This window comes from Alosa alosa, chromosome 19, assembly GCF_017589495.1.
Source record: "Alosa alosa isolate M-15738 ecotype Scorff River chromosome 19, AALO_Geno_1.1, whole genome shotgun sequence".
NCBI classification, from domain to species: Eukaryota; Metazoa; Chordata; class Actinopteri; order Clupeiformes; family Clupeidae; genus Alosa; species Alosa alosa.
In genome coordinates, this window is record NC_063207.1 from 5,627,065 (window position 1) to 5,637,740 (window position 10,676).

The 10,676-nt window shown below is 45.5% G+C and overlaps 1 protein-coding gene across 1 annotated transcript in view; it reads left to right on the plus strand.

Moving 5' to 3' along the window:
• Nucleotides 1–6,058: 6,058 nt before the first annotated feature.
• The window catches only part of emilin1b (elastin microfibril interfacer 1b), a 35,095-nt gene continuing 30,477 nt past the window's right edge, over nt 6,059–10,676 (plus strand). The window contains exon 1 of the mRNA XM_048228579.1: nt 6,059–6,623. Coding sequence (XP_048084536.1) covers nt 6,472–6,623 — 152 coding nt within the window. The 5' untranslated portion in view covers nt 6,059–6,471. The remainder of the gene's footprint in view (nt 6,624–10,676) is intronic.

Sequence of the window (10,676 nt, forward strand, 5' to 3'; positions counted from 1 at the left end):
GTGTAGGGGGTGTACCGTGTGCAGACATTGAAAATACGTTATTTTTTATGTTCTTCGCAGAAAATGAGCCACGGCCAATCAGTTTGAGTTAGAAGAAATAATTTATAGCATATTTTTTTCTTTTAGCAAACATTGATAACCGGTCCCACAGACCTGAACACCTTACAAGGGTTAAGAGCATAAACTCTGCATCTAAACCTCGTTGTTTTTGTATGTTGTATACACAAATCACTGTGGAGATTATTTCCATAGCAACCCATGGAACTGGACCCTTCATTTGAGACAGAGTTGAGGCTCTTAATGAGTGTGAGAACTCGACTCTGCGAGCCAACGCACATAAACTACGCTCGCACTGTGTCAATACCTCCGTGCTCCACACAATGTGAAAGCATTACGTTAGCACACCCCGACAAGCCATTAAATCTGCTGCAAGAAATATGGTTTGGTATATATTAGTTAGCTTGGCATTCTGACAGCGATCACAAAAATAGATGTACCAAAATCTCTGGGACTTCCCTGCTACTCTGTCATCAGGGAAGTTTCGGCATTACAGTATCCAGCTACATTAACCAATGCGAGAAACATTTTAAGAGGCAGGTATATGTATATAAATACTCTTTTGATCCCGTGAGGGAAATTTGGTCTCTGCATTTATCCCAATCCTTGAATTAGTGAAATACACACAGCACACAGTGTACACACAGTGAGGTGAAGCACACACTAATCCCGGCGCAGTGAGCCGCCTGCATCAACAGTGGCACTCGTGGAGCAGTGAGGGGTTAGGTGCCTTGCTCAAGGGCACTTTAGCCGTGCCTACTGGTCGGGGTTCAAACCTGCAACCCTCTGGCTACAGGTCTGAAGTGCTAACCAGTGGGCCACGGCTGCCCATGTGCTGCCAATGCTTTTTCTCTTTCTTTCCACAACTTTTCAGGCTACTGTATGCTATCCCAGCTCCTTAGCCACTACACTACCACCGCCCTACAGGCTACTGCACGCTACTACCACCGCCCTACAGGCTACTGCACGCTACTACCACCGCCCTACAGGCTACTGCACGCTACTACCACCACCCTACAGGCTACTGCACGCTACTACCACCACCCTACAGGCTACTGCACGCTACTACCTACAGGCTACTGCACGCTACTACCACCACCCTACAGGCTACTGCACGCTACTACCACCACCCTACAGGCTACTGCACTACACTACCACCGCCCTACAGGCTACTGCACGCTACTACCACCACCCTACAGGCTACTGCACGCTATCCCAGCTCCTTAGCCACTACACTACCACCATCCCTGAGCATCTTAAGTTCAAGGGCTCAATGTCTCACAGCATTAACTCAACATGAAATCTTGTGGGTGGCGGAATGAATGTGACTCTTTCTTGATGTTTACAGCGCAAATTACGTCAAAGAACCACTTCCAGAAACACAGCTGATGACTAACGGGAGAAAGGGCAACCCTTACTCACACGGGCCTGTGAAAATACCGTGGATCCAATCAACAGACCTCAGACATCATCAACAGCTGCCTTCTTTGACATCCTTCTTCTCATGTAGACCATGTAATGGATAGATGGGACAGACTCTGTAGTAGAGGATCAACACTTAGTGGCTTGACACCCAAAACACATTAACTCACCACCACATCTTGCACAACTCCTTTCCTGTTTACATAACAGCATAACATTGCGCCCAGCCAACCCTGAGTCACATAGAGGTAGACCCACCACACTTAGACCCACCACCACACACTGGAGAACTCTGGGAAGTGTGAGTGACTCAGCTTGTTTGTTCTAGTGTATGAGTTCTAATTGAGTTCTAACACTTGAGTGCTATAGTGTGTGAGTTCTAACAGTTGAGTGTTCTAGTGTATGAGTTCTAACACTTGAGTGCTATAGTGTGTGAGTTCTAACAGTTGAGTGTTCTAGTGTATGAGTTCTAACACTTGAGTGCTATAGTGTGTGAGTTCTAACAGTTGAGTGTTCTAGTGTATGAGTTCTAACACTTGAGTGCTATAGTGTGTGAGTTCTAACAGTTGAGTGTTCTAGTGTATGAGTTCTAACACTTGAGTGCTATAGTGTGTGAGTTCTAACAGTTGAGTGTTCTAGTGTATGAGTTCTAACACTTGAGTGCTATAGTGTGTGAGTTCTAACAGTTGAGTGTTCTAGTGTATGAGTTCTAACACTTGAGTGCTATAGTGTGTGAGTTCTAACAGTTGAGTGTTCTAGTGTATGAGTTCTAACACTTGAGTGCTATAGTGTGTGAGTTCTAACAGTTGAGTGTTCTAGTGTATGAGTTCTAACACTTGAGTGGCTATATTATGTGAGTTTTAATGCTTGAGTGTTCTAATGTACGAGTTCTAACACTTGAGTGCTATAGCATGTGAGTGGAAACGCTTGAGTGTTCTAGCGTGTGAGTTCTAACAGTTGAGTGTTCTAGTGTATGAGTTCTAACACTTGAGTGCTATAGTGTGTGAGTTCTAACTCTTGGCTGTTCTAGAGTGTGAGTTCAAACGCTTGAGTGTTCTAGCCCATGAGTTCTATCTCTTGGGCTTGCTGCTGACCTGCTTATACTCAGTCCCTCCTCTGGCATCTCAGTCACAAAAGGCCAGATGCTGCCTGTAACCAGATATACAGCACACACTCAGTCAAAAGCGAAACCATCAGAAGGAACTAAAAAATGGGGTTTGAGCAAATAAGGTCAATCCTGGTGTAGACTTGACCATTTTGTTTTCACAACACGTGCGTTGGCTCCAAAAAACACTTCCTACGCAGACTGCACCGCTGGCTCCACTCGTGCCAACATGGCTGACCGATGTGTTCCACAGTCGTTCGCTTGTGACTGCACGGCTCCCATTCCTCTTCCCTCTCCGATCCCAGCCCCAGCTCTCTTCCCCCTGCTGTGCAGACCCTCATCCTGGGCTGTGGGGCTGGATGTCTGTGGGGAGAGGGAAACCCATAAGAGCACGGGGGGTAACAAGCTTCGAGGTCGAGGGGGGGGGTGGGTGAGGGCAGAGGGGAATGCGATGGTGGCATTGGTGGTCGTGGTGATGTGTATGTGAGGAGGGGTTTCGGGGTTTTGAGGTGGGAGGGGGGGCGGAGGGGGTACCCCTAATTGTACTGTAAACACAGCTGTTGTTCTGGATGGAGAAAGTGAGGCAGTGTCCTGGATCCACATGTTCCTGGCTGCGCAGAACAGCTGGTGGATTTTGGTGTGTGTGTGTGTGTGTGTGTGTGTGTGTGTGTGTGTGTGTGTGTGTGTGTGTGTGTGTGTGTGTGTGTGTGTATAGTGGTGGTGTAGTTATATGTTGGATTGTTTGGGGGTGATGGTAATGGCATGATGCTTAAGGGCGAGTGCTTCAACATGGCTCAGCGTAGAACTGAGATAGTATTTCAATTGATGAGTAAAAGTATCCATTATGCTCAATGTTAAAGTATCCATAACATACTATGTAAGCAATGTGCCAAGGGCTCTGAAAGAAAAAGTTAAATGTTGTACACATCTTTATATACAATAAATGCATATAAAATATAAAACACCTACATATGATATATTGTAGTGTATATTCTAAAACATGACATTCAACATGGTTGATTATTTCACGGATGAAGCCGTGCACACCTTTAAGTGATTTTCTAAAATCTGAAGGTCAACACAGGCCTGGTGATTTCACTCCATGTGGAGTCTCCAACTCACTCCTGCTCACATGCGAAGCCAATGAGCTGGCAGACACACACACACACACAAATTACTGCTTTAAAAACCTGAGTCATTTACATGTGCCATTAAAAAACGTTAACAGGCCTGAAGTCAGCTTAACCCTCTGTTGTAAAAGGTATATCTATGTAGAGTGGGTATGATTATGAGTGTATAAGCCCGTTGTAACTACAACTACATGTAGTGAACAACTAGTAAATTCAAACCTTAAAGAACCTTCAGAGGCTGTATTTAGAACACATTGTGTGTCCTATAAAATGGCCTATTCCCAGCTGAGGACCCATTCAGCATCCACATTGCTCTTTTTATACGGTAAATTAAAAGAAATCTCTGCCAGCTTTCCATCTCCCATTAAACATGTTTTCCTCTCAGTCAGACCTCCGTTGTCAGGCTGCTCTGCCACACAGGGAGACAGAAAACAGCCATTTTATCTTCAGCAGTCATTTCAACTCACTCCTCACTTCAATCTACCACTTATGCTAAGCTAATCAGTTCAGCCATCTACAGCTCTGTTCTAAAAATGCTTGGAGATTCCTGTTAGCCTTCCGAACCTTAGAGCCACTCTGGAAAAGGGTCATATACCCCATGTCCATAATGGACACATAGATGGGTACCTCTGAAGCCTTTTCAGATGTTTTAATTCGGCAGATATTTTTGTCAGAGGCAATTTATAAAACATTTTCGGAAACAAAAGAATATTAGCAAGAAAATAAAAGTCTAATGCTCACAATCAACGTTCTGGAGCAAGGCTGCATAGCCTCCATATGCACACACAGAAGAGTACAGGTGAGTGACAGGCTCGTAGACAGGCTCTGACTGACGGTCAGCCTGACGCGTGTATAGACCATCTGTGTTTACACAAAACCCAGCATATTTCCTCAAATGTTACGGACCCAAATTGCACCGTGGAGCAACAGACCCACTGTGAGGTCTAGCAGCCACAGTGCCCGGATTACGCCACAGGCAGCCGCTGTCTGTGCCCCTGTGCCAAGGGTCATGACCCCCACCCAGCAGCGGCAGGTGCCCGAGGAGGGTGGCAGAGGTCCTGCCCCCTGGTGGTGACATAGGTCACCCTGGGGCAGAGCCAGGGGAGGTGGTGGACTGAAGCAGTCTAGCATGACATTGTTGGAATACCCCTGGACTCCGGCTCATGTGCCCTCTGATTATATGTGTGCGTGTGTGTGTGTGTGTGTGTGTGTTACATATTCCAATTAAATGTTGAAATCTTTCTCTCTGAAATCTCTGAAATCCTTTCAGCGTTTGGCTTGGTGCTGTTTTCAGTTGAAGCAGTTGTTCCATTTAACATCCCCTGCTGGTGACTTTTTTTTCTGAACCCCACTATTTCCAATATTTCTTTTCAGTTTGTGTGGGCCGGTGTGGGGGTGAAACAATGTGTGTGTGTGTGTGTGTGTGTGTGTGCACATATGGCTACCCTAGGTATAATAGTGGACTTTTTGAGAAGTTTAGGGTGTCGTGTGTATGTTGAAAAACATTTGACTGACATTCTGTTGTTTATGAGTTTTTGGCCAGTTAGCCTGAAGGCATAGGAGTTCTTAGAGGCACAGGGCATTCCTGCTTAAATTAAAACAAGGGCTTATTGGTTAAGGTTTGTTTTGAAATCATCTAAAAGTTTAAACAACACGGAATGGAAACATCATGACTGTATAACAACAGTTCTTTGACCATATTTGTCAATAAATCAACTTTATCTGGGGTAGATTCACATTCCAACAGACCTCATTTGCGGAAAAAGAATCCCTGAGATTAAGTACCTTAAGCGAGACAGAATGGCCATATACCATATGAACCCAATCTAATCTGCAGCCAGGTGAAGGTGAAGTAGTTGTTAACCTGAAAAGGAGATGACTAAAATTCGGCTGTGTAATAAACTCCATTAAGTGCACTTCAGGACTACCTCGCCAGCGCACACCAGTGGTTCGAAATGGGTCGTCGATGTAGACAAAAGTGATGTTGTTTATAAATCTGGCTGATAAAGCGTGCTGTGAAATCACTAATGGACTGAGAGAGAGAGAAAGAGACAAAACAGATGCGGTCAATGTATCATGCCCGCGTCCATTACCCTATCTAACACATCGAGATGTATGCCAAAGTAAGAGATCTTAAAATCATTAGCGTTGTTCTCACACTTTTTGTTGGAAATGGCCTGATAAGCACGATGAAAGCCAGTGGATGGAAGGACCGGATGGTCATTTGTTGAAACTTTGCAGCTCGGGTACCGTAGGGAGGGGGAGAGGCTGTGCGCACTGAGAGGGGCGGGAGGCGATGAGCGAGAGAGTTTGAAGGGGTCGTGCAAAGGAGGGACGCCCGAATCAGTGTTGAGGTCTCGTGAAGTACTATGCTCCGTCTCCTCAACTACGTACAGGCTGCACCATCGCCGTTCATTTCATATCAACTACCAAAAGGGTTAAAAGTCTTCTTTGGATGTATCGAGGAGCACAACGCTCCTTTTCAAGCAACAGGGAGTGGATATTTAGTTCATGAAGAAAATCCCTGCGTTTAACAAACAGCTGCAACGAAAATCAGCGTCTCAAGAGTCAGATCAAAAACGTGGAGAAACTATGGATCGGTAGTATGAACTCAACCGACTCAGGAAGAGAGACGCGGTCTATCACTCCGACCTCGTTTCGGCGCTTTTTCTGTGGAATAAAAGTACACTGACACCAAGGAATCTACACCTTACCTACTACCAGAATTCTATCAGTTTCCCTGTACCGCTGCTAGGGATGGCCGGGCCAGCTCCGTTTCCTCTGATTTTGGTGTTGACTTTGTTTGGAGATGTTTGGAGTGCGTCCTATCCTCAACGCTACAATCTTTACGCGAATTCCCAGTCACAGACGCAGACCCCGAACGGGGCTCGAGCAGCCAGCCGACACAGGTAAGCTGAACCCACGCCCTCCTCCATACACTACGCGCTCACCAACAGATGTGCACTAAGATATGTATCAGGCATCTTTATGGATGTGTGGTTTAATTCATATGAAAACTCAATAAGGGTTAGAATCAGGTTAAACGCGTATACCCCAAAGCTTCTCTTATGATGTTATTATATTTTTTATAAGTCTATTTCTCAAAGCTTCTTTTGTTATGGCTTTAGACCCACTGCGAAGTCATGACATTTTGCGCAAGGGCAGTTATTTTGGTTTACTTTGATGAAGTGTGTTTGTCATGTCAAACGATCTATAAGAAAAGTTTCATTGGATCACACTAGATGTGACCTGTCAAAGTCAGTGTCAGTGCAACCTGTCAGCTGAATACATAAGGTCTGGATGATAACTAAATGTTTGTCAGACAGATATACTGTCCCCTCTATCTATCTATCTATCTATCTATCTATCTATCTATATATCTATCTATCTATCTATCTATCTATCTATCTACCTGCCTGCCTCTGTCCCATGCTCTGACACATACACACACACACACACACACACTTGCAATCTCTCACACACATATTTAGGGCCCAACCGCTTGATATCCGCAGAACATGCAGACTTACACGTAGGTCTGAAAGCAGCTACAGTCTGAAACAGGCTGACATGTACAGTAAGCCTCCCCCCTACACACACACACACACACACACACACACACACACACACACACAGTTAAGGGCGTGTGTGTAGCATTGTCAGGGGCAGCGGGGCGTGCCGGCGGAGCTACTCCCAGCTGTGACGAGTAGTGTGGGGTTTCCCCATCATCCGAGCTGACGCAACTCCACAGTGTGTCGGGCCTGGATGTTGATTCTCGGGCCCGTTGGGTTTGACGAGCCAGGGCTGTGGCCAGAAATGGTGGCCAGGGGAGACAGAACCGAGGTCCGGGAGTGGACCGGTCCATCTCACCACCACCCAGGGGACCTCACCCGCCCAGTCCTTACATCACCTGACCAACCCTTCCCCTCAGCTGAGGTCACGGTTAAGGGAGGAGGGGAGGGAGAGGGGAGACATCACGCACACACACACACACACACACACACACACACACACACACTTGCACTCTCTCACAGACCTGTAGTGGACTCCTCAACCTTTTGAGCAATGTTGCTGGGCAACCAATTAACCAGTTCAATTTATTCTGATTGGATTATCATGATGATTTTGCCTACTGATGATTAAAGTTCTCCAGAACAGAAATTGTTGCCCAATATCTTTGGGAACATGCCAGGCAGAACCGCAATATTGAGGAACATTTCCAGTAACATTGCTCAAAAGGCTGCCCCATGTATCACCAGCTTTAGAGATGACTAAACTATACAAAAACATTGTGGCCATGTATGGAACAGGAAACACACCCCATTACATACTCGCTGTCCTTTAAACCTCAAAACACAACTAAAAAAATGATCATTCGGCCTCCCCGTACAGCTGCAATCAATGTAAGAGACTTGACATAAACATTATGGACACCATGGTTTCCCCCCAGCACCTACAGGATGTATATGAAGTAATGCACCAGAACATTACACAATCCTACTGGGCCAAGAATGACTTCACTTGTCAAGCCATTTTCAACAGGCAGTACAATTGATGCTTAGTGACATCATTAATGGTAGTAAAGCACCCGCATTATTAGGTTTATGTCATTTTGTACTGCACTCCAGTGGCACATGGTAGTTCATCTACCTCATCTGCCTCTATACAAAGCACTTATTGACTGCAGTGGAAATCTAACGATATATTTTTTTTCCCCTTAAAGCCACAAGTGGTGTCGGTCTAAAACCACCAAGCTCACTACATAAAAGGCAAAAAAATTTAAACGCCACCAACAGTTCTGCTGGCATTGCTTGCAATCATGCTAACTGGTACCTTTTGTTGATATATATTAAAAAGCTAGCAATGCCATGCTGTGACAGCTTTTCTTTCATTTTTTACGGGATACTCTGGCCTTGAAAACAGAACTATAGTGGACAGCCTGGATGGCTGGTGGGAACAGCACATGTTTTTATCTGTACTTCACAAGACCATTAAACCGATTTGAAGATGATGCCAAAACTTGCAGAGAGGGTTAAAGCTAGTAATCAAGGATCTTTGCTACTTGTGTGATAAACACAGTCCTCAAAGAGTGTAAAATTGTTGCCTAGCGGGTGTGACGAGACACTGGTGTGACGAGAATGTTGGAAAGTTAGTGTTCTAAAGAATATCTGGGTTCATGGAATTTTAGAACCTTAAGTTGTTGCGGAACGGAATCTTTTGTTAGAATGTTGAAAACTCCCCTGCTGAAGAGGTATGGTATGGATTCACCTGCTCCTCTGTGTACTGTGCACCATCCAACGTGTGTGTACATGGGACTCTGTTCAAATACGAATCACTTTTTCCACACGTGGATCCTCGAGCTCCCTGGAAAAAAAACAAGCTGCTGCTGGCTACCATTCTCCATACAATGAGGATGGGTGGGGTGCATGTGTGAATGAACCAGTGTGTGTGTGTGTGTGTGTGTGTGTGTGTGTGTGTGTGTGTGTGTGTGTGTGTGTGTATCTGTATGTATATTTGTGAGAGAGTGGGGTGCATGAGTGTGTGTGTTTGTATGGGCGAGAAAGCTTGAGTGTGTGTGTGTGTGTGTGTGTGTGTGTGTGTGTGTGCATGTGTGTGTGTGTGTGAGTCTGTGTGTGTGTGTGTGTGGCTGGTAGTTGAGTGAGAATGATGTCAGTGATATGGCTTCCCTCACAGGGCTGAGGAACGCAGACTCCAGCCCTCTGTTAAGGGGGCCAGAAGCTGACTCTGGGCGCCAGGACTTAGCAGTCTGTTTGAACTCTTTGTTATAACAGATGTAAAAAGTATTCAATGAGAATGTGTGTGTGTGTGTGTGTGTGGGTTTGGGTGTGTGTGAGTGTGTGTGTGTGTGTCCGTGCATGTGTGTATGTGTGTGTGTGTGTGTGTGTGTGTGTGTGTGTGTGTGTGTGTGTGAGTGTGTGTGTCCGTGCATGTGTGTATGTGTGTGTGTGTGTGTGTGTGTGTGTGTGTGTGTGTGTGTGTGTGTGTGTGTGTGTGTCCGTGCATGTGTGTATGTGTGTGTGTGTGTGTGTGTGTGTGTGTGTGTGTGTGTGTGTGTGTGTGTGTGTGTGTGTGTGCGTGTGTGTGTGCATGTGTGTGTGTGTGCATGTGTGTGAAATAAATGAGAATAGAAAAAGCCAGGGCACCCCCTTTCATTCTTTCCTTCTTTCTTTCTTTCTCTTTCACTTTTCTCCTTTCTCTTGCTGATGGTTCAGATTTCCTCTGTTTTCAGACCCAGTGCCCGAGGAGAATTTGACTCATGATATGCATTGAATGTGCATTTTCAAGCAAAGCCACAAAACCATAATCGAATTTATCAAGGAATGCATGCTTCTGCTTCGACAGACATTGTGCGCGGCGATCTTGAAAGATGAACTGAACAGGGTCTGCAGCTGCAATTGCCAAAATATGTGCGCACACAGATCTCTACTTTTCTCTAAATGGTAAGCATCCCAGTCGTGGTGATAGTGCTGCCAGAGGTTTTGTGACTTGGAAGACTCCCCTGCTAGCTGCAATCTTCAGCTCTCTCCGCACCCTGTCTGCACCCGACCCTGGTATAAACATTTCAAATCACACAAACCCTTTGTGTATGTGTGTGTGTGTGTTTATGTGTGTGTGTTTATGTGTGTGTGTGTGTGTGTGTGTGTGTGCGCGCATGCACGTTCGTGTGTGTGTGTGTGTGTGTGTGTGTGTGTGTGTGTGTGCATGTGTGTGGGGAAGGATGTTGCATATTCCAATTAAACGTTCGGCTGAACTCTTTATCAAGTTCTCTGAAACCCCTCCAGCATTTGGCTTGGTGCTGTTTTGAGTCAAAGCAGTTGTTTATCCGTATGTGCTCTCTCTCTTCCTTTCTCTTACTCTCTCTCTCTCTTCCTTTCTCTTACTCTTTCTCTTTTCCCTTTTCTCTCTCTCTCTCCCTCTGTCTCTCCCTCACACACTCTCTC